General features: G+C 32.4%; 1 protein-coding gene, 1 long non-coding RNA gene and 1 other non-coding gene across 4 annotated transcripts in view; 2 read left to right on the top strand and 1 right to left on the bottom strand.

Moving 5' to 3' along the window:
- The window catches only part of LOC105327419 (uncharacterized), a 63421-nt gene extending 55589 nt beyond the window's left edge, over positions 1-7832 (top strand). The window contains exons 5-8 of the mRNA XM_066081171.1: positions 6179-6223; positions 6589-6715; positions 6817-6898; positions 7053-7832. Of these exons, the coding sequence (XP_065937243.1) occupies positions 6179-6223; positions 6589-6715; positions 6817-6898; positions 7053-7337 (539 nt within the window). The 3' untranslated portion in view covers positions 7338-7832. The remainder of the gene's footprint in view (positions 1-6178; positions 6224-6588; positions 6716-6816; positions 6899-7052) is intronic.
- A 153-nt stretch (positions 7833-7985) lies between these two features.
- LOC117682570 (uncharacterized) lies at positions 7986-10628 on the bottom strand. 2 transcript variants are annotated; one of them, XR_004596905.2, is made up of 4 exons: positions 10471-10622; positions 10149-10184; positions 9037-9410; positions 7986-8890 (listed from the first exon to the last, which is right to left on the bottom strand). It is a non-coding gene; the product is annotated as an uncharacterized lncRNA (long non-coding RNA). The 2 variants fall into 2 exon arrangements; XR_010712735.1 differs by lacking the exon at positions 10149-10184 and having other exon boundaries at positions 10471-10628.
- Positions 10629-21138: 10510 nt separating this feature from the next.
- On the top strand, positions 21139-24002 carry LOC105327421 (uncharacterized). The gene is made up of 3 exons (XR_010712736.1): positions 21139-21417; positions 22115-22187; positions 22382-24002. It is a non-coding gene; the product is annotated as an uncharacterized protein (transcript).
- The last annotated feature ends 1946 nt before the right edge of the window (positions 24003-25948 follow it).

Here is a 25948-nt window from a genome sequence, read left to right on the forward strand (position 1 = left end):
CTTTTTATTCTGATTATGAATTAAAAATAGTAGCGGCTTTCTTTCAGTACAAATAGATAGCTAGTTTTTGTCAGCAGTTCGCTAAATTCAAACGCTTTTCACATCGCCAGCATCAAAGACGTGCCTCTGAAGTACCCCTGCAGAACAATCGCAATAGAGGGGGCTTGGTCGCTTTTCCGGCATCAAACAAATGCCGCCATCCAATGACTATGTAAATGCTATGCAATGCACCCACGTTTTAAGTAAATCAAAGTACTGAAAGTACTGAAAAGCGCTAACCTAGCTTGGTTCTAAGAAAATTTACTGTGTGCAAGCGTAGGCGGAAATGAGCCTTATTGAAATTTTGGTTTATGTTTAATGAATATCAATTTAAAGTATCTAAGGCCAGATTTCTTTAAATGTACGAGGGTCAATCAAAAAATACGAAGACAATGTGGCTGTCTATCATATGTTTTTCATGAAAGTCATTCTTAACAGATTAATCTTTGCACCGACACTTATGTTATTGATATGCGAAGTTTTAGTCCATTTGATGAAACGGTATTTTTGTTACCCCTTTTTAAAAGCAACATGTTTTGTCACCACGGCGCACGGTAACGTTCAAAACATGACGTCAAGATTAAACATGCACAGTTTATAGATATACCCCATTTTTATATCATGCTAAGTCTCTTGTGCCTTTCTCCTTCCAATTTAAAATGGCACTGAACCACTTAACATCTTATTTGCACACATTTGTTCGAGAATCATAAGTTAGTTCATTAAAGTTTTCATTTTCTTACCGTGTATTTCTTAGTTTACAGTAAGGATAACCCTGAACGTCGATTTACGTTACTTATTTTTTGACCAAATATTTACAGATATTCTACTCTCTTTCGGACTGTTTTATATTCAAAATACAATGACCACCACCCTCACAAAATTTATTACAGTTGAACACAAACTTGCAAATAATTGTTGACTTATTTTTTGCACCATTGAGCATTTTCACAGCTTCTATCGGCTTTTTCCTGAGTTAGATCCATTTTATTTGTACTTGTTGTTGCGCCGTGACGTCCGGCGACGTCGATGTTTTCAGTCAGCTCTAAAGAGGACTATATGTCTTTAGTTACTAATATCTGTTCGACAAAACAATATATCCCATCATTATTTGGTACATAGAATACCATGACTATACTACATTTGAAGTTTCAATATTATTTGGTTTTATGCCCAATTTATAGAGATATTACTTTCAACATTATATGGTTTATTGTTGACATAACACAAATTTTGACCGTGCGCCGTGACCTCATTTTTGCAGGATTAAACTCTAAATAATTCTTAGAAATAAAGAAATTAATTAACTTTTTTCCTTGCAAATTCTTTGAAACTATTGCTAAATTATGTATACCAAATTTAGTAATGATACGACGTTAAGTAACATAACTATGACAAAAGTCTTCGTATTTTTTGATTGACCCTCGTATGTTACTTTCTGAAGATGATGTGAATTAAAGCTGAACACGACTTGTATATGGATACTTGCCTGAAAAAAGATATGTTAAAATCACAAATTATACCTTTTGAACAGTAATTTATCACAGTTTTTGACATTTTCTTGCAAAGAATCGATTTTATTTTTCTATATTTTAGCTTCTGAATACGCACTATATTTTTTCATCACTGCGTAGCATCCCGTGCTGATGTACGTAAGCCCCGCAAACCAATCGTATCTACTCGGCCATTTCCGTCACCCAGATAACTGGTTCCCTATACCTCTTACCAGTTTAAATGATGTATATTTCTGCTCATAGAGGGCAGTTATTCCTTGCACCGGAAATAGAAGTCTAACGACAATAAAGCGCTGAGCTATGCTTAGCGCTTTAAAAAGAGGACTGATTAGTATTTATTCACATATATAGATACGTGCATGCATGTATACAATAACATGCGTTTATTGACATACATGTATGCTTATATTTTGATTTCCTGAACACCATAAAACACTATGAACTCTCTCTCTCTCTCTCTCTCTCTCTCTCTCTCTCTCTCTCTCTCTCTCTCTCTCTCTCTCTCTCTCTCTAACGTACGAATATCTCTAGTGCTGAAATTTGAGGCCCCGAGTCAGAAAGGTAAAAGCACGATAAATACCCGTACAGGATCACAACCGCTTGTTCCAACATGGTTTTGAATGTAAACTTTCCTACGATATTTATGTACCTCAGAAATCTTCAACATTATTTGAATTTTATTAAAATCACAGTAACAGCGCCCTTTCCTAATCTTAAGATATGTCTGTTGAAATCCTTAAAGGGGCTTTCTGGCATTTGAAAAGGTGTTGATAAATGAAAGAAACTGTCCCGATAGCCCATTTAATGTGTATTGAAACGGGAGACCTCTTGTTGCTTGCAACGAGCGTCTAGTCGTTTTTTTTTTCCACAAATTTTGTGCACGCGATTTCTTAGCTGCAATAATGTAGCCCTCTCCGATTTTTTATATCTGATGTTTACTGGAGAGGGCTACAATTCCATAGGATCTTCGTAATGGTGCAAAATTAAATTTTTAATGCGACTGACTTCGGTCTGAAAAGATCGATTTTATATTTGACTTCCTTTAGATAAAATGATTTTTTAATTCAGGTTGAACAAACTAACCGTATATAAATCAAAACCAGATAAAACACATCAGCATGTTTACCAGTCGTCTTTTTGAGCAGCCATGACAGTTCTCGCGTGATTTTATGGGATTTACGCTTGGAGTTTTGATGGGCTTGATAACGTGAATGTCACTGTAAATAATTTATCTAACCTCGTTCTATCACTAAAACATCATTTAAGGAACTGGTATGTAATGAAAAATTCATATTTACCGCGTTAATTATGTTTAAAATAGGGGAATTCCTATATTCAGTTCAAGATCCGCTCCTAAATTCTCATTGGCTGTCTCAAAATAAAACCGGTCAAGGTCAGTAAACATGGCGGACAAATTCAACTTACGTTGTTGACATACACGAAAAATAACCGATATATGACCTATACCTGATATTTTTGGATTAATTTATGCCATAGACATCTACAATATTTGAGTTAAGGTGAGAAATGCAGATGTTATCGTCATTTATATACGATTTGAGACAAAATCGTTGCGGGAGTGAATCACTCCCGCACGTGCACCATTACGGAGATCCTATGGAGTTGTAGCCCTCTCCCAAAAAAAAAAAAAAATCGGGAGAGCCGGGCTACATTATTGCAGCTAGCGATTTCTCGGAAACTATCCAAATGAGTTACACCATTTTTTCACAGATGATTGGATGTGATCTGAATTTATTTTGTTTTTAATATTTTTGCCGTCGTCACTTGTGTTACTGATTTATCGCTGATTTTGTAACTTTTACGACCCATTTTGTGTTCGCGCTTGATCTCGAAAACTATCAGAGATATGAATATGAAATTTTCAGGATAGGTAGACAATAGTCTGAAGTTGTGCCTATTATTTTTGTTTTACGCCAGTGGTGCCATTCTTAAGAGCTCACTATGGCTCGAAATTTTGGTACGAATTTTGTTCCCCTTTTGTGCACACACGATTTTTGTGATCGGCTTCGGCCGATCACTGTTGTGTCCATATGAGGCATCCGGCAAATGCTTCCACGTGCGCACACATTCCGCTTGCATAAGTAGTTCTTATAAAAGCTTTGGTTTAGTACCTATATAACATTTTACTCAGTTTTATTTCAATTTATTTACATTAAGAGATGCAAACATTCATAAAATACAGTTCGACCTGTTAATTCAAGAATGCACATCTTGTCTCACGCGTAAGAATATCGATCGAAAAATTAATTCAGTAATGCAGTTGACCTCGATGAAGTGACCTTGATCATAAGAAGATGCTCTATGAACTGACCTCGATTTACTGATGTTGCATAATAGTAGCTAAGAAGACGGATTGATTTATAAACAAGGTTACGTTATAATGCGACCTCAATAGCAAGTTATGATGGCATTCAATGTTTTTCAGTCGCATTAAATTATTTTAATACAACTCTTTCTTTGTATACGTGTTACGTGAAGATCCATACTTAGTATTCTGAAGAAGAAAAAGAAAAAGAAGATACATTAACATTTAAGAATTATGTTAAAAATATAAAACTAGACAAGGAGTTTACGAACGGCTTTCCCCAAATTTATTTCAAAATTAAATTTGTTGACGGTTTATAATGATGAAATTATGGTGTACAGATTCAAAATATTCTATATATTGTAAAAATACAGTACTTTTTTAATTATTTTACAACAAACTGATCATGTTGATTGCTTCTAGCTATCTATATATCTTTATTGCCGATCATTCCATTAAAAGGAATACTCGTTCAGAAATGGCTCAATAGATTTTCTTAATATTTTCAAAAGTGATAGAAAAAAATTATGTCTCACGTATCCATTTTTCATTTTTCAACGTTCATTTCCTGTCGTCCGTTTCCTGTCCCGCGACAAAAAGCTTGTGACATTGAGATCTCAAAAATGATAAGAACTTGAGCATTCAGACTTTGTAGGTTTATAGACCTTTAGTTGTAGATGTTTTTAAACTTTTTTGTTTTGTTCGTCATAACTTCCAGTCGTCACCGGAAGCACTTCAAAATTTATTTTTTCTTTTGCATTTAATTTGATTCATATGAAATTGAAATATAAGTAATAATCCTTACATATGTTATGTAACCGATGTTAAATAAAAACAAAAAATTCTACTTCCGGTTAGATATCTCAAATATCTCAGAAAGCGTTTTTTTAATAAATGTTTTACCCACGAGATCTCATAAAGTCAAGTGATCAATACACGAAACTTATAAAGAAAAAAGACATTTGATAGAAAATGCGTTGAACCGCTTTATTTTGTCAACCGTCACTTCCGGACCTCACCGGAAAGGTTCGAACAAATCTAGCTGTTTGAAAGTTTAACTGTTTTTCTTTGACAATTTTAGTAAAATTGATAAACAATAAAGTACAAGTGCCGAATTGTTCAAAAAATACTAACTTTTTTATTTTCACTGAGCATTTCCGTTTGTCCGTTTCTTGTCAAGAGACAAAAAAAAAACAATGACTCCACGAGATCTCAAAAAACGGTGATGACTTGAACAACCAAACTTTGTGGAATGATAGCCCTAAGTATGTATCTGTGTTTACATTTTTTTGTTTGAATTGTCGTCACTTCCGGTCGTCACCGGAAGCACTTAAAATATTGTTTTCCTTATTTTTTTTTTACATGGAATGAATTCCGGTATATCATTACACGATCTTACATGTATATACGTTAAATAAGCAAACATATTCTATTTCTGGTGAGTAATATCAAACATCTTAGGTACCAATCCTTTTAACAAATTTGATACCCGCGAGATTTTAGTCATTGTAAGTGATTGAGACACGAACTTTTATGAATGATAGACAATTGGTTGAAGATGTGTTTAACGGGTTTTATTTTGTCAACCGTCACTTCTGGTACTCACCAGAAGAGTTTTTAACAAGTTTAACCGATTGCCTTTGGTGTTTTATCTAGCATGATAAACAGTGATGTACACTAGGAAAATTTATAAAACAAAATAATAATAATAAAACCAGCTTTTATTTTCATTAATCACTTTCGTTCGTTCGTTTTATGTCTCGATACAAAAAGCCTAGTTCACCAGAATCTCAGATTTGGCAGAGAGTATCGATATTTCATCGTATCATATAAAACAAAATCGGACGAAAGACCTACTCGTTATTCGTAACGAGATCTAGTTAGCATTATTGTTATTTTGATTTTTACAGATTTTTTTTATAGATAAATGCAAATAGTTCCCTTTTCAACAAAAAATACCGAATAATTTTAGCTGCGTTAGATAAAAAAAAATAGCATATTAATATCTTCATCCGCAACGGAACTGCTATATTCTATATAGATATGATCTGCATTCTACTCCCACCGCACCAAACACAATCGCATTTTTTTTTTCAAAAACAAATATTTGTATTTCCAATGTATATCAACACACAGTTATTAAATGACATTTTTAGCTTTGGTAAATACCGAATATACAACAGTTTAAACTTATTTAATGACGAATCTGGGAATGGAGACGGAAACCCACACTATCGAATAAACTGAACTCAGCCAACTTTTGACAATTTACACATATTAACATTTATATTTTTCTCAGGTTATCCAAATGGCGACCTGGCTGGTACACAAACTGAAAACAATGGTAATATTTGTCCATTTTATTGTTCTTATTTTTGCAGAATTAAACGTTTAGATTAATCTTTTTAAAAATGTTTGTTATTTTTATTTCTGTCTTCATCATTAACATATTTCGAAGGATGTGCAATGTTAGTAATGCGTTCCCCTTTTTCTGAATATCAATTGCATGTTTAGGTAACACTACTTTCAAAGCATATTTACGTTTAGCGATCTGATCGATGTTTATCATAAACATAGAATAATATAAAAATAACTATATTATCAAATTTTTATTGTTTTTTTTTTTTCTTTTTTAATGTCATTGTACGGCTTCTAACTTCCGTTAAAAGAACCGTTTTTGTAATGATGATATGTCACTGTCAAATTCAGAATCACCAAGAAAAAACATCGGATCTATATTCGGAGCATTGTTCGGGGGACTATTTCTCGGTTTGATAATATCAACAGTCATTGGTTTTGTTATGTATAGAAAGTTTCCTTCCCATTTCCAAAACTGGTAATCATTAAAAGTGCACTTATTTGAATCATTTCAAAATGTCAAAATGTATTAAGTCGGAAAATGAATTCATCCTGCATTAAAAAAATGTTTCGTTCCAGTTCGGATCCACGATTAATGTTTGCAAAGAAGAAAACACACAATAGAGACAGAGATAAAGACAACATTCAACAGGATAAGCAGGTAGCATTAATATATCAACACAACTGATATTTTTTAATCAAATTGCAGTTTAATGTTTTATCATTATGAATATAAATAAACGGTTGATTAAAAAAACAACCTTGACACCTTTTTAAACGTCGACTGATGTTTAACTTTAACAACGATGTTACAGAGGCAAGTTTTGAACGTGTCTCCTCTCACACTATCAGAAAGATCGCCGGAATACAGCAACACGTCAGGACAACAAAATACAGTGACTGTCACGGACGATGTGTACAACTATCTGAACGAGGAAGAGGAAACTCAGGATGGGGATACATATGATCACGCATGCGCAGCAACAAAAAATGGTCACGCGATGATAATGAGCGATTATAGTAATCACCATAGTTTGAACGATGACTATAAGTCAGCTGGAAGGGGAACCGATGACTATTTTACTTTAGAGCACATTTAATGACTTGGAGAAGATTTAGTCTTGTCTGCTGTTCACAAGGCTATTTTGAGTTCGAGCATATCTAAGTCCCTATAGGTTTTTTAAACTTCTGTAACATTATGCCCCGCTAACGTGTTATCTTTGTGGAAACCTTAGACCAACATTTCGAAGTCAACAGGTTTTATATCCATTTGACATAGTTGAAGTAATCTTATAGGGGTTTTTTTCTTTGATTAGTTGGGGTTTTTTTTTTTTTTGGGGGGGGGGTTGGTCTTTCGTTTGTAATTGTCAAGTAAATTGTGATGTAGAACTCTTTATTAGAGTAAAACAGTTACTTAATATTCAGGTAACATATTTAAACATAGTCCTGAATTGGAGATATTTATGATTGTATGGTGTAGTTTATAAGTTCAGTTTATGTTTCGATGATAATGACAGGTTCCAATTTTTACGATATCTATTATATATAAGTCTTACAATTCAACATACACTGAATTCATCCTGCTTATGTACAAGTTCCTAAATAAAGCACTAATATCACCTCCAATATTTCACATGTGAATGAAATGACTGAAAAATAATGGAAGTTATTTCCTTTTCGATGTTAATTTGAAATGCGTTTTAATGAATAAAATGAACCCAGAGATTACTCATAAAAACAAGAGATGGAACATTTACGATATTTTGTATTTGTATGAGCAATACCAGTAACAAATATTTATAACATAATTTGTACAATAAATGTAACAATAAATAAATGATCTAAAACTTGTTTGGGGAAAAGTGATTCCAGTAAATTTTGGTACCAAAAAACAATTGTACTTCCATTAAATATGTTATACTGAAGTAAAATAATACTTGAATATATAACATTGGTAATAAAGATTAATTTTCAAATAATGTAATATTTAGAGAGACGTCATATTTCTGCACAATCTATTTACCTCTTTGACATTCTACATCTAAGGCTTTTCTAACCAACAGTTAATTTTTTTAGATTACCCTTTTAGAATTCTCAAGATTTTTGTTTTATGATAAATATTTAGTTTAAAGATATGAAATCAATACACGTATTATTTGGCAAGAGTCAGTCTTATGATGACAATGTTATTAAATAAAAACATACTTGTATACACATTTATACATACATGTATAGATTAAAAAAGTTTACTCGTAGTCTTCGTCATTTATCGGATAATCTGGAGGAGGCTCATAAAATGGAACGTCATCATACACACCGTTAAGTCGTGGCACGTCAGGGAGACGTTTTCTCATCACATACTTTGGGTTTCTCCATGAAAAATTTGATGAGGAATTGCTAATTGAATAATTCCCCTGGATTGAAATGTTCATTATTGAACTTGAATTCGATTTGATCGAGTTGGATTGTTGAACTGAGGTTGATGAATCCATGGCATCTGTATTAATGTTTGACGCAATATCCACTCCGGGTTGAAAATCCAGATTATACAATGGGTTTATTGCCGCATGGTTAACTCCAGGTAAGAACAAACCTGATCCAACTGACAGCGAAACTGTGGATTCAAGGTCGGAGATTTCTCTCGATTGAGCTTCTAATAAAAAGCAAAATTCAGAAAACGTTACATCTTAAATATCAATATCATTATTATTATTTAAACCTAATTTATAGAAAGGTCTTGAATGCTTGGAGTGTAGCACTATACTTATAAAAAGCATAATACTGTATATATTAAATTACCTGGCATATGTCTCTTTTTTATCTTAAAACTATGCCGGTCTTGTGGGCATTTTATTTTTGTGAATACTGTAGATCTTCCAAGCTCAATGAGGCATTTGTTACATACAATATGACCACAGGGAAGAATTCGTGGTAAGTTTTGTTGTTCGTTGTAATCTTCAAGGCATATAAAACATCTCTCGTCCACGAACACATTATCTCCTTCAGCGCCCTCTTGGTCAACAAATGACAGCCATGATGGCGTCTTTGCACACTCCTCTTCCTCGTCCTCTACCTGGTATACATTCGGAATATTAAAACCATGTTCAATGCCGCCTGCTTGTCTCCGAAAGGAAAATCTGCTGAAGCAATTGCTGCAACTGCCTCCCATATACCTTCAAATTAAATGCTAAAGTTAGAGTGATTACAATTACTGTAATGGTGTTAATAGTTACTAATGTAAGCTCGTGATCAAAACAACTTATCGACAGTGGTATACATTACGAGGTACCATAAAACACTTGAAAACTTCCGCTCTTTTATGTATAATCAGTTTTTTTACTGGAATCGTGACTATTTTTTTGATGTTTTGTTTGTTTTGGGTGGACAAATTTTAGTTGTGCTATATCCTTTTCTTTTTTTTTTTATTAAATTCCATCCTTTTATTGTTTTTATGATTTCCTTAATTCGCAAAAATAATGATTTACTTAGCAAATTTTGTGTGAATGAAAGAAATGTGAATACTTTTTTTTATTATTTGGTAAGCGATCGGCTGAATTGTTTATATTATCGAATTTCGTTTTTTTATTATCATTATATATGCTAGTTCTCTAATGTTTATATATATGTAACTGTATAACGCATATGCTTTTGAGTTAAACTTTAATATAAATCTTGTGAACTATTTTGTTCGGGTATTCCTGTCCGATCTAAATCGTTCTATGTGAAAACAAAATACGATGATTTAAACAAAAAAAATTGATAAAATGACGGGTTTTTTCTACAAACATCATTGAGTGGGTTGTGTTGCAGTTGAGACGTATATGATATCTTACACATCACTACAAATCTTAAGTGACCGGTTATTGCAGAAAGATACATTAATGACTGCAAGAAATAATTTAAGACTTTACCTATTGTATCACGTTACCTCCTCTACATTATGTACACTGAAAGTGAAAGTAAAACGAAAGGTAAACAAGGGCCATTTTCATTCATATTTACATCCTAAGTAAATGGATGATTTCAGTTCAGCCTACGTTTTTGCTATAACAGACACAAAAGGAAAGTCCTGATATACCCGTACTATCAATTACTGGTCAAAAACTTGTATAATACTAACGTATCTTCACGTACGTTAAATAGCTCACTTCGTAAGACTCGTAAGATCTATCGAAAAATATATTGATTCCGTCTTTGATGAATGTTTCTAAATGAACTTAATAAAAAACTTACTTTCAAGTCAACGTTATTCCTGTAACCTTTGAATATTTTCCATTTTAACCAGGAAGTCCCTGCATAATCGATATACATTACATCTGTGTAACACAGTGTATATGAGCACTGAAGTCGAACATTTAAATCTACGCCTACCTTGTTTACCGAAATTTAAAACCAAGAGATGAATTGCCACGTATATTGTGCAATGCTGTGATTTTTTTCGGCGAGTTCGTTTAAGTGTAAAGTTACAATATCATAATAGAATTTTGCAAATTTACGTAAACATCCACCAAGTAAATTTCAAATTCTCATTGAACCAAAAATTTAGATAGGTTACAAAACATTCATAATCTAAATAATGATACATTTTATCACCTTTTGTTTTATGAGTATCTTGTATGAATATGAGTATGTTTTTAAAATAGTTTTTTATTGTTTGAAGCATATTAAGCAAAGAATATAGAGGGTGACCTTGAAAATTAAAGGGTTTTACCTTGAAACATACACTATCAGTCATTTACTTTACGTATATGGTAATGATTAAGCGATCAAATTAAAAATGTTCATCATATTTATAGACAGTTAAACATCAGTAATCCTCTTTGTATTCCTCTTTGTGTTGAGTATTACATAATCTACATTACTCAAAATAATACAAGTCATATGCACTTTTTTCTGATTAGATTGGAAATTTATTCCTCTAATTGAAAAAAAAAATATCTAAATGTGTTTCAATTTTTTTACCTTTTAGTTAAATTATTCGCAGTTTACTTAGTAATTATGTGATGAAAGTCTTCTTAAGAGAGTTTTCATAATTTGAAGATTACATATACATATCAAAATGTTGATTAACTAATTATATCAAATATTGCTCTCACTGAATTCATATAATTATGTGATCAATTTTTTAATGACATCAACAAACTGCATATCTTTCAAAAATATTTCTCTATGAATGTTAATTGCATCAACTTTTCCTGTACATTGTATCAAATTTTTAGATTTTGTTTACACAGATGAACGTTGAATTTTTTCGAGTTTCCAAAGCCTTTATACAATTCCCCTTTAGTACATGTACTTATTGCTGATTGGTTACTTAATGTTATCACTCCCAACATCTCACCAGTCTTTGTTTGCTCAAGGTTTATATTCTGACCATCACAAACAAACCAAATCATCAACGTTTCGTTTTATCCCTATTATGACATTTTCCCGATTTTGACTTGCCGAATTGTGACGAGTAGCACACGGCGGGTGTGACCGGTCAGCAGAGGATGCTCACTCCTCCTAGGCACCTAATCCTACCTCTATCTTTTTGGAGGTCAGAGTTGCTCTGCTTTGAATTTGTATTTCGTTTTATGGATTATTGAGATCGTTGAATGTTTGTTATTGTCATTCATTAATCTGTATATATCTTTTTCTTCCGATACACCCATATTCTATAGGTGTTATTGTTGAATTTGGAATAGTCTTTTTTTTTTTTTTTTTTTTTTGGCTGTTCCCTTGTTATATGAACAGATAGTTTTTCATTAACCACTGCCAAAAATAACTAGTGCATTGAAATACTTCCTCGTTTGTATTGCTTACCTGTGTTTGTCCCTATTCTGGCAGTATTTGAATCTGACTTAAATTAAGAATTTATTTTGTATTATAATTGTTATAGTCATTGTAATTGTTACCAAAAGTAAATTTGTTAGCATTGTAATAGTAATTGTAATTGTTACCGAATGTAAATTTTTGAGCAACTACCATTTGTTTTCTAATTAAAGACAACCTGATTGCCTCTTATAAATTTGGCGTCTCAGGGTTATCATTCTTTGTTTTTAAAGCTTATTCCGTATTGTTTTTCCTTTAACAATTTCTTAGAATTTCAGCGAAATGCTCTACAAAATAGTTTATTTAATGCTTTAATGAAATTGAAAAATGACAATAACAAACTGTCAACCATCTAAAAACTCCATAAAACGAAATATAAATTCAAAGCAGAGCAACACGAACCTCTAAAACGATAGCGGTAGGATCAGGTGTCTAGGATGAAGTAAGCATCCTGTAATAATCGAGGTAAACGTCAACATAATCATGAGCATATGATATGGATAATTGACGTGACTACATTTATGCTATAATCTGCTTTTCAATAAATATAATATTTCTTCCATTGAATATAATACTAATCTCATCATATAATTATATTTATGCATGCAATATATATTTACACTACAAATGAATGAAGTTGAATTGCCGACAACTATCATTTCATTTCATTTTGATAAAATGTCCTTGTCCTAGATTTCAAACTGTTTCTTTATTAAGAGTTTTGAATATGCTACTTTTAGACAAAAATTTGCAATTTAGCTTAAAGAATGTCATTTTCAACATACATCTACTAATACTAGTATCGTAGAAATTGCTACGATATAGATGATAAAGTCTCAAGATGCATTCTATTAATTGATATTAAAGTGATATTTATTAATAAATGCAGCTGATCTGAGAAGATTGGGGTTTGATAAAAGAGACCGAGAGATCATTGTTTTCATGTTTGCTACGTCATATTCATGTATTATTTTATTCTATTTAAAAACAAGAGTTTTTTTTAATTCGAAACCAGTGCTGAACCGCTTTAATCGTACAAACATGTCATTTGTTATATGTTATTATTTGCTTAAATATCTTGTCCATATAAATAGTACATACGTTATATGATCTATACGAAGGACTATATATGGTTTGAGCCTAAAATGGCCCCCTAAAATGAACATTGTCATTTTACTGTAATTCTTTGTTTTATTTGTACAAATATACATTTGAAGTTTTTTCATAATTTTCATTCTGATTTTAGTGCCCACAATTTAAAAATATGACATCATAAAGTTTACCTTTTCCCGCCATTTTCTCATATTTAGCATAAAACGGCTTGTTTTGAGGCAATTTTTCTTTAAGGAAACATTGAGCGACTGCTAGAACAAACAAAATATTTTCACCAAAGATGCATCTCTCTAATACTTATAAGTGACAAAAAGTTCGTTCTTGTTCAAAGAGTCGCTCTATATTTCCCATTTGAAAAAAAGATAAGAAAATGTCAATTTTTGATTGATTTTGATTGAATTATAAAAATAGCGTCACTCCTGACGTCATATACTGCCAGTGAGTGCATATAAATCAAATAAATAGGTGAAAAACATACTTCATGTCAACTTTTTTATAAAATAACACAACAAATTAATGTACCTGAATCATTTTAAAATAGCGAATTTTGGGGGCCAAATGACTAATATCATATAAAGTTCTTTACACATCCACTTGATACACTGCAAACATATCTTCAAACATTTTTACAAAAGTAGAAATCCCACCCGAAGAAATAAAAAGTTGGTGAAAATGTAACAAAACACCCAGGGGCCCAATAAACCAATAAATTAACTGTAAACCATTTTTTAATAAATGCTGTAAGTTGTAGATGTAGACTTTTCGCCAATAATGAATAGATATGTGAGATTTGATATGTAAAAAAGGGATAACCGAGAGTAGGGAAGGGTTATCGAGACAAAAAGTAAATTTAATATAATAACGTAATCATTTACCTATAGATTCCTTAATATATCTTTTTTATCACATGTTTATCCCAATATACGGTGGATATCACTCATGGGATAAATTTTTGATATTCCACTGTGTGTTCTTACGCCACGTGACGTCATTGTTAATCATTACGTAGGTTTAGGCGGTTGATTGACGTAGAATGAAAAAGTAAATAATTAATTCAGTTGAGGGGTGTTGAGATGTAAATTTGAAACATATAATGTTGTTTCAGTTATTTTTCATGAATTCATAAAAAAATGTTCGAAAATGAAATGTCTGTTTGTTAAACTTCAAGGAACTTTTTTTTCCATGCGTAACGTTGTTGACGTGTTGTAAATAATGTGTTGTGTGGCTCACAATTACAATTTTTACAGAAAAAGTTGAGATTAACAAAATACTTGGTAAAACATGTGATAGAAAGAATCTCTCATGATTTACGATGGTATATGATTTTTATCCAACTCGTTGTGTGTTTTCTAGACAGAAAACACACAACTCGTTGGATAAAAATCATATACCATCGCAAATCATGAGAGATCCTATATATATCTATTAAGTGTCGCTTAATGACAAAAATAAACATTCTCAAATATGATTCCTTATATAAACCTATAGGAAAGCGAAAACAGTTTTAAATTCTGTATGATATTTTTCATGACGTCATAATAATCGCTTATCGCTTGGATTATTGTAAACATAAAATCTCGGTAGTTTTAACAATTAAAATTCAAGTTTTCCTTTTTCAAATTCCATTATAAGTAATAAACAGCAATGTTGGAAAGTTCAACGGGATATAAACTTGGTCGGTACACGAAGGGCCTCTTGAGATTTGATCACGTGACCAAGCAAGTTCATATTCCGAAGAACTTTTCAACTACTTGCTATTCAATTTTTAAGTAAACTCCGTAGATTATTAGTTATCAAAAGGGATGTCTTACATGAACAAACCAGATACTGACAAAGCTCAAAACGTTTGCATTGCCTTTGATAGGTCAACACTATTTGGTTGTTAATATTATTACAATAAGTCCTGAAGAATTGTTTGCCAAAAATACAATGCAAAACGTGTTCCACCTGACATTGCTTTATGTAGTGACAGCATGTCTCCGAAACAATGCGGAAAAGGTCTCGTGGTTTTTACCACGTGATTTACAATAGAAGCCGTTGACCAGGATATAATTAAAGCCTTAACGACTTCGTTTATTACAGCTGCATTAGGCACATATGAAGTTGTCTGACGCCATTTCTCTGGTCTCTAAATACCCTATTTAGATTGGATAACGAACACAAAACAAAAACATATCAATGTCAGATATGCATAATATATTATCTTATTTGTCATTACATCAGGTATTTATCTCCATTTATAACTTTAAAAAAATATAAAATTTTATTACTCGTCCAATTGCAAATAGAAAACTTATGTGTGTTTTAGTGTGATTAAAGACAATAGTTTGTGTTTATCATTTCTTTAATTGTGGTGCAACGGGCGTGAAAATAATGTGATTAATTTTCATCCTGTGCAAATTTATCTTTTAATAAGTTTTTTTTTACAATTTACAATGTGTTTATATTATACATCTGGCTTATTTCAGTTACACGAAAACGAAAGTTCGATTAACATGTAGCTATACAAATTGAGCCTATCCTAAGTATGTTGCTTTAAAAATCTGATGAATGAATCTGTTTGTATGGCTTGACTTGTAAATACTACGGACAAAATGTTTTTGAATCAGTAGGTTTTTTTCTTAGAGCTCAAAATGTGGATCAATGGCTTCTTATCTTTGGATGCATAATATAGCGTCTGGTTGAGGGACACATAAAATGCTGATGTATGAACTTTCTAAATAAATACTGCTTGTTACATGTTTTGACTGTTAAAGGTCACCTCTATGAATTAAATAGTTGCTAATTAAAGCCTTTTTATTATTTTTTAATTCTAGCTGCTTCGTGTTGAGTGTAACATGTAGTTACTTTGATACATGAACTTACATACAGTGTTTATCAAACATCCGTCCCAAGTGGATTTAAGTTCGTGTATACGTAACTTTTAAGTTTATCAAAATTAAATTTTAAATATGCTAGTAAATAACGCAACTAGAGAACCTTTTATATTTAATTACATTTTATGCCTTTGATGATATAATCTGTATGCGTGTAAGAATTTTTTATGAAGACACTATAAATCAATCATTTTTACCATCGACGTGAAAAGATTGCATACATAATACACTAATTATAGAGTAATAATATTCATGACATTTACATGATCATGGAAACCATGGAGGTAAGATCTTTTAAAATTCTTCCTTTTAAAGGACCATGCGATGTTGTATAAATATAAGATGTCTAATCTTCTTTAGTAAGAAAAATAACTTGTTGTATATTTATAAAACATCAATGTTTGACTATATTTAATTCTTCATTGTTTGGTTTGATAAATAAAATAAATCGAGTGTGTGCAAAATTAGCACAAAATATACAGTAACTGTAAAATGCCGTTTTCTTTTATGCTTATTGCTATAGGAGGAAGGTATTTTGTCAATCTGTTGTGAAAACGTATCAGAAACCATTTAATGATTCTATTGAGAATAAATATTTCAAAGGAAACACGATTATAGAAATTAAACTGTTTAGTTTTAATTAAACGTCGTGGAATTATGTTAATTCATATACGACCTTGATCACAATGGCATTAAGAAAAGCACGTTATGCTAAAGTCAAAAGTTTGACGTATTTAATTGGAAATTATATCGTTTGTTGCTGCTTTTATAATTATCAATGTCTAAATTTATCTTATTGTTTAACATTATGAACTATCCACATGTTTTTTTTTAACACAAACACTGCTTGGGATGATCAGAAGTTTCTTTTTTAATAGGGCCTAATAAATATTGTGTGTTTAGGGTAACCCGACCTAACCTACAAAAATGCCTTTAATTCTACCATTTGTAGATGTCTGTTTTTATTTGATTGTGATATTCGTATAATTTCCATTAAATAAAACCGTTTTTAAATTTGACACACACAAACATTCTATTTTATATTTGTGTTTGTGTCCTCATAAAAATATGATAAAAAAAATCCCTACCTACCTAACATAATTTTAACATCAGTGTTAATCTTTATCTCTATTTTCTTCTTAGGTCTAGATATACTTATTGATAAAATAATACTTTATTTTAAGGTTTTCGTTACCGTCTTGCTAGCTCTTTTATGGTCCTTTCATCCAACAAGTTCTTTCATCTGTGATAAAAATGCCGAAGTTTGTGAGTCATCGCTAATTGCAGAACACCACCTGACGATGTTTCACCCAAACGCAAATAAAGTTGTGCCATATGGAGGAAAACTATACCCATATAATACTGACCCCAAATCAGCAACAGACCTAGATTCTGTTCCCGAAAACGAGGTCATTATTGCCAATGGAGTCCAGAGACCAGTTGTTGTCTTCAATAAAACACTTCCAGGTCCTGATATCATAGTATACGAGGGACAGACTGTGATTATCCATGTAACAAACAAAATGCGTTCAGAGGTCCTTGGTGTACATTGGCACGGCCTTTACCAACGCAACACGCCATTCATGGATGGGGTACCTTTTATTACACAGTGTCCTATTTTACCAGGTCAAACATTTACCTACAAGTTTCAGGCCTACCCTAAAGGAACGTTTTGGTATTACTCAACAACAGGTCTTCAGAGAATTGACGGGGCTTCCGGTGCTCTGATTATTCGTCCAAAGGGTACTGACACGACCACAGAACATATCTTGCAAGTTCAGGAATGGTACGATAACATGCACTCAAACGGCGCATCACTTCTTGCAAATTTTGGAGAAGACACTCAACACGGCAAACATTTAGTCTCACCCGATGGTGCTATCTATCATAGTATTTTCACTCCAACAAGCGCTCTCATAAATGGAAAAGGAAATGTAAATGAAATGCCGTTTTACACGTTCAAGGGGTATGGGAATAACTCATTTTTGTTCCGGACAATAGCAACGGGTGCAGTTTTGCCTTTTAAAATTTCAATAGATAGTCATAAATTAACGATAATTGAAGCGAACGGATATAGAGTAAAGGGCATTAATGTAGATTCGGTTATACTCAACCCTGGGGAAAGAATCGTTTTCAAGACTAACAGATTAGATTCTAGAACTTATAACTTCTGGATACGGGCGACAACGGTTGATGTCACTAATAGTATAGAGATTCGAGCTATATTACGTTATGATGAAAATGAAGTGGCAGAGCCGAAAACTAGCCCGACAATTTGTTCGTCAAAAAAGCCATGTAAAGTGTTTAACTGTCCTTTTGAATCATTCCCCGTGAAAGTATACATGAAATGTATAACTGCTGACAAGATGGATTCTCTTGAACCAACGGAGCTACAAAAGGTTCCCAATAAAAAGCAGTTTAAGGAATTCTTTCTCAATTTCGAATATCAGGGAACCCCAAAAGCAGCTATTAACGGAAAACAATTTCTACAACCCACGGCTTCAGCTCTTACACAACCCAACAGCATCTCTACGTCATGTAATACCAGCTGTGTTGGTTGTCAGTGCACTAATTCAATTAACCTGAAACACAACGACACTGTTCACTTTGTTCTTACCAATATAGGCACTGGAAAAGGGTGGGGACATCCAGTCCATTTACATGGACATTCATTCGAGCTCCTAAAAATGGGATTTCCAACATATAACAGAATCACTGGCAACATTACTACTGAAAACGAAGAAATCAAATGTATCAAACGACACAGCGATTACTGTATGTCTTTTACATGGAGTGATTCCTCATGGATGAATGGTAATGTTCCAGGGCTAAACCTTGTCAATCCACCCTTAAAAGACACGGTAGTTATCCCTAGAGGGGGTTATGTTGTCATCAGGATTCGAGCAAATAATCCCGGTCTCTGGTTGCTTCACAGTCTTGTTGATCATCAGACATTATACGGAATGTCTGTTATGATTAATGAGTCCTCCCACTTTGTTCATCAACCTCCAAGTGATTTTCCCAAATGTGGCAACTTTGACGGCATCCAAACGCCTTTACATTAAGTGATTATAATATATTTTATAAATTCGTAACAACAGGTATATATATATATTGATCCTATTAACCGCAAACGTTTTCGCCATTCCTGGCTCTTCAGGCAGTTATGTACGAATGCCTAATATGTAACGTAGTAACGTCAATAAGCAAAAGTTCATTGTGACGTCATAATAACGTTAAAGTAGCGGAAAGTTAGAGTCACAGAGCAAAAAGGTGCTAACTTAATAATAATCGCAAATATTACAAATGATTCAATTATATCACATGCATATAATAAATTTTTCACTGAGTGCGATTAAGTTTTGGTTTCAAAAATTTAATAAAGTGGTCTTCCTTGGCTAAGCGCAGTATTTCATTTTCATTTGGAAGTTAATAAAATGGGAATAATGTAAATTTTCCCTGGCCGCATTTAGCAAAATGTTTATGACGCCGCGTTAAAGGCTTTGTAAAATGTCGACGTTTCATTTAAAAAGGCGCGTGTTTAACGTAAAATGTATCATACTTACACTAAAGTTATATGAATAAATCATATACCATTGAGTTTTGTTTATTCTTGGCTTTTGAAAATGGTAGGTATCATTAGATTTTAAAACACGGCATTTTTTGGCCAATAACGTCCCTTGTTCTTTAATCAATTCTTCGTAAATGGATATATGTATATTCCTGTTTAGCTCTAAAGTACAAATTCTAATTTCTGCTTTAACACAGTAGACATGACCTTTCTCTTCATGCTGTCATTTTTCGATCCAACCATAGTATGTAAATTTAAATTGTAAATGCACATTAAAATGATAATGAAATTCCAGAACTTATAAACAAGTTGAAAAAAGGGAGGATAATCGAAGTTTTCAAATGTTATGAACCACTATTTATTGTTAGCCGCATCAAAGTATCCATAAGATAACGTCAAATCAACTGTTTACATGTATCTTAGGAGCTCCTATCTGACCTATATAGCTTTATTTCATGTGTATAATGTATGTAAATTCGTGTCTAAGGAGAATTGATATTTATGGTGGTCTCCATAAATTAAAGTCAGTAAAAGATTATCAAATGCAAAATATTTGACAAGCAATTCAGTGTCGCGTCTTACGAGAATAAGTATCCATTTTCATTGCAAATTAGCAAAGTTACAAAGCAAGATTTTGTTATGGAATGGTGTCTGTGTCTTATAATAATTCATAAACAAAAATTGAATAAGTAAGGCTTCGATATAAATTCAGAACTATTTCTCATACAATGTACAATCAAATCATATATATATATATATATATATATATATATATATATATATATATATATATATATATATATATATATATATATGATACAGTTGGTCAAATCTTCAGAAATGTTTTGAACATATAATGTTTTTCTAAAATGCGTAGTACCAACAAAGTGGTTACTTTTTTAAACGACAAATTTTGATTGGTTTTGATTTACATGTGTGAACATTGATCATAGTTTTAAAGCATTCAAATACCTCTAAACCTTTCCGATTCTAGTCGTCAAGTTTTTTTTTAAAGTACATATTAAGTTGCTTAGTGTTTCCAAACCGGTTAAAATATATTTTCTCATTAAAATTCGGGGGAAATAACAATATTTCATAATGCAATATATATAGTTTGAAACTTTAAAAATACATTATACACACACGCAATTAATCTCAGTTAAGGCCAATTATTATTTAAATAAATACATGTTAACTACATGACAGGACACAAATCAAGCATGAATTAATACATCATATTTATTACAAAGAATTATACTTGAATTATCTTAACGATCGATGTATAATACTTACAAAGAAAGAACAATTGAGCACGCTCTCAAATTCCCAAAATTATATACATTTATTTTTTTTAAATTTGTATACAAATATATTCATTTTAAACGAAATGTATGTATCTTACAACAAAAAATAAAAAGAATTTTAAGAAGACTTAATTAAGCAACTTTTCACATTCCAAACACATGGATATAGAAATATGCATTACTTGTCAAAATGTCACCCATGGCTTGGTTTTTACAGTTGGTAAACTGCTGTCGTCTTTATTAAATTCAGATCAGGTTTACTGCACCAAAGCAGCATTAAGCAATCACAGGGTCACGATGGTTTGTATTCAAATGAATGTTTCATCGGTCATTAGAAATACATTTGTTTTATTTTCTCTTTTAAATCATAGTTGGATCTTTGGATAAGCTTTGTGTTGTTTGATAGATATTTCCATATAGGAATTTATCTGGCGTTAATTAGAATGGTGATATAATATGCATACAAATGCCATAGAGGGACGGATACTTCTAATATATCGAGGTAAAAGTATTTTGATATTTCAAAAGAAGAAAATTGTTATAAAAATCATATAATTAGTGAAATCTTATAATCAAGTTTAACCTATTGTATTTATTGAACAAAATTCATATTTCTCAATACTAATTTCCTATTTAAATCTTAAATCTTTCTACTTATATTTTAATAATCGTCTTTTCTTCTTTTTAAATCTTTAGCTCATTTTTATCAAATAGACTATGATTCATATTATTCTAAAATATCCCCAATTATATAAATAAACAAATCAAATCAGTGTCGTCGGAAGCCAACTGAAAGTGAGGGAGATAGACTTATCAGAAGCAAAAAGAAAAAAAATGGTTATAGTTTTGTCTTACTTAGCCCCTCACAGCCCACCTCTTCTCCCGGTTCCGGCGCTTATACAAATTTAAACATGTTATGAAACTCTAATATACATTATATTCTTCTTCTTTCAGGGAAAAATTTATTAGAGTTTAATTTATAAAAAGGTATTGATATAAATGGTTTGTTCATTAATTCAACTGTTTTAACGAGTGAACGCGTTTGACCTATTTGCATATTTTCATTTATTTTCGTGTCTATGTTGGACAAAGGACTGCATTATATTGACATCTTAATAAGCTTGCATATCAACCTTTTGGTTAATCAAAATATGTTATACAAAAGGTGATTTAGAAGTTTCTATTTTTTCTTTTTTCAGTGTTAGTGTTATTTTCTGGATAAATCGTGGTTAAACGAGGTGATGTGAAATGTATGCGTTTAAACAAAACCAGGTTTGTAAACTTTTTTGTACAATTTTTGTTTTCTTGTACAATTTTGATATGCACGTTACTTAATTTCATTTTCTTTGAATTTTTGCCATTCGTTAAAAAATTAATTCAATTGTAACATTTCAATAATTTTGGATTACTAGTATTATAACATGAGGTTTAGCTTCACTTATTTTATATTTTTCACATTGATATAGGTCTTGAGCCTGCTTAGATTGTGGGTGTACACAACGATTGCCTTTCCAAAGGTAGCGTCTTATATTTGTGACCCGGACAGTTCAGAATGTGAAACTACATTAGTTGTGGAGAATTATCTAACAATGATTCACGAACGGTTTTCTGCAGTGTTTGTTTCTAATAGACATATATATCAGTATAACGTGAAAAATACAACAATGGCGAAACCCATACCAAATCAAGATGTTATAACAGCTGATGGTTGGGAGACGCCGCGAATGGTTACAGTTGTCAATCGATCGCTGCCAGCACCTGATATAATTGTTTACGAAGGACAATCTGTTAAAGTCCACGTCATAAATAAAATGCATTCGGATTCAGTGACGATACATTGGCATGGCATTCACCAGCATAACACACCTTACATGGATGGTGTACCATTCATCACTCAGTGTCCTATCTTACCAGGCCAAAAATTTACATACAAATTCCAGGCTAATCCAAGGGGTAGTTTCTGGTATCATTCGCATTCGGGTTCTCAGCGATCAAATGGACTGGCTGGAGCTTTTATTGTTAGAAAGAGAGAACGTAATCCTATTCAAGAACATATAATGCAGGTGATGGAATGGAACCATGATCATGATTCTTTGAAACAAACGTTGCTTCATGAACACAGAGTAGTTGAAAATAGATCTCCTATATCCTCATCTAGTTCTCACGACGGAATGATTTTCAGTAATATGGTTTTTCATTCTGCTTTAATTAATGGTAAAGGGCGTTTTTATTATGACCAATCAACAAAACACCATAATGGTGCGCCCTTAGAAATCTTTAATGTGAGAAGAGGCTTTACCTATCGATTCCGAGTACTTGCGACCGGAGCAAACTTTCCATTCCGGATATCTGTTGACGGCCATGTTTTGACTGTAATAGAATCAGATGGATACTCCATTCAACCGGTTATTGTGGAATCATTCGTTATCAATCCCGGCGAACGGTTCGATTTTCAACTAGAAACTATACGTCCTGTGGGTAACTACTGGATCCGTGCAAAAACATTGGAGAACAAACGTCACTCTGAAGCAGAGGCTATATTGAGATATGATGGTGCTAATGATATTGAACCAACCACGCAACGAGGTGTCTGTACCGAATATGATCCATGTCGTGTATTAAACTGTCCGTTTTCTGCATTTGGATTTATGAAAGGAACAGAGTGTATTCCGTTTGATCACTTGAAATCAGACCGTGAGGACGATCCTGCACCTCCATATGTTCCTGGAAGGTTTCAAGAACATTTTTTGAATTTTGGATTCCCTGGTAAACACCCATCTGTGAACGGAAATGTTTTTAAAATGCCTGGTGTGTCAGCATTAACACAAGCACATAAAATTGATAACCAATGTTCGAGCATGTGTGAGCAAGATAACGAATGTAAATGCACATTTTCTTTACAAATTAAACACGGCAATACCGTGCAACTGGTTCTCTCAAACCTTGGTATGGGAGCTGGTTGGTTTCATCCTATTCATATGCATGGGCATTCATTTCACGTCATCAAAATGGGATACGGTACATTTAACGAAAAGTATGGTTTTCTTGTGGAACAAAATAGAGATATCGATTGCAGTGGAGGGAAAACGCGAAGCAATGACTACAGCTTCTGTAAAAACGCCACCTGGCGGAACCAATCTTGGTTAAATGGTAACATACCAGGGCAAGAACTAAGGTACCCTCCTCGTAAAGATACAATAATTGTTCCAGACGGTGGTTATGCTGTTTTACGATTCAAGGCTAATAATCCGGGAATCTGGATTATTCATTGTCATATCGAGATACATTCGCTCCAAGGAATGGCTTTATTATTAAATGAGTCATTCCCTTTTATACCCAGGACACCAAAGAACTTTCCAAAGTGTTCAGAGTTTGATGCTACTGATGTATATTTACATTGATATAAGTTATTTTTAATTTAAGTTACTTTGTGTAATATTGTTATTGTGACAATTGATTGAGAAAAACTAAATAGTTTAGTAATGTTCAACAGTTATACATGTAGCAGCATTGCTAATATATAAATAAACATGTACCATGCTAAAAAGATTAAAATCAAAGCGTGTTTAAAGCTGACTTGAATTCATGAATACACATTATTTCCATTTATCTCCAATAACTGTAATATCAGAACACTGCCATTTTATTTTCTCATTTTTATTGTTACACTTAACGCATACACCTTATAAAACGTCAAGGGCACCATTCTTTTTTCACCGTGTCCAATCATGCTTCACTGCGTTTATGTGTCTTATTCGCCCGAATACGCTACATTGGCCGCATATGATTATAGAAACGCGCTTTGAAGAATATCTAATGAAAGACGAAACTAAACAAACTAAAATACAGGCAATCATATTACGAAAATTCTCAACCATTGTAGAACGTTTCCGTGTGGCGTACTTTTATATCATCACACATGCGCAAATCTTACACAGTTTTAGATCGTGAGCTTACATTACATTTCAATCGTAGCCAGTAAGTATCAACTCTTAATGATGCTGTTATTCGATGCCAATTAAATGTACTATATAGAATAAATAAACTGTTTCTCTTCTGTAAATATGATTTACATCAATAGCATTAATATGGTAAATTTTTGCCATACAAGTTTTTGGTGAATTAGTCAGGCACCATTCTACCAGTTAAGATACCAAACTGCCCCCCTCCCCTTTCAGAAATTTCCTTGCAGCATACATTCTTCTATAACAAGTAAATTTATACATATAAAGATTACACATGAGATATTAAATCATCAGGAACCCCCTCCCCCACCTTTTTGTGGGAGAAGATAAATGTAATAAATGAACGTGAACAAGAGTAAATCAACATTGAAATTGATGGGTAAAAAAGGAATACTATGCAGCTCCCCCTCCCTGCAGATTAGGATTTTCACGATTTGTAGAATTAAACATTTTTTTTATAAGGCTGCCCCCTCCAAAGTTTCAGAACAATGTTATGTGTTTGTTTGGTATTACTGTGCGCCAATTACCAATGAATATAAAATGATTTAATGATAGTTGTAACGTGCTTTCATTTTGGCTAAAAGTTTTAGTTTATATCGTAAAAAATGGTTCTGCGTCACTGTAGGACTAAAGTGGAATGCATTAATCGCCGAACGTCGCGTTTGAATTTGTATAAGGTCATTCTAAAGGTAAAATGATATTTTTTCTACAATAAATAATGATAGAGTGTAAAAGTAGTTTACACTTTATAAACCGTGAGGCTCTTTATTCATATAAAGTATAGCTATTCAATTCCTTCCTTAAATATCATCGTTCTTAATGCGCAATTTCTGAATAGTTATGTATTTCTTGTTCCCAAAAATAGAATTTATAAAGAATTTTAAAGATAAGGTGGAAGATAGTTGAAATCATATTGAAAATAAATGTGTAAAAGATTATCACCACAGTGACGTCATAATGTAGAAATGACGTCAAGACGATTGTCTTATTTTTTTTTAAATAAATAAATCAGTAAACATGAAGAAAAGCCCAGGTGGATTCGAACTCATGACCTGCGAATTACAAGCA

The sequence above is a fragment of the Magallana gigas genome, chromosome 4 (assembly GCF_963853765.1).
Source record: "Magallana gigas chromosome 4, xbMagGiga1.1, whole genome shotgun sequence".
NCBI lineage: Eukaryota > Metazoa > Mollusca > Bivalvia > Ostreida > Ostreidae > Magallana > Magallana gigas.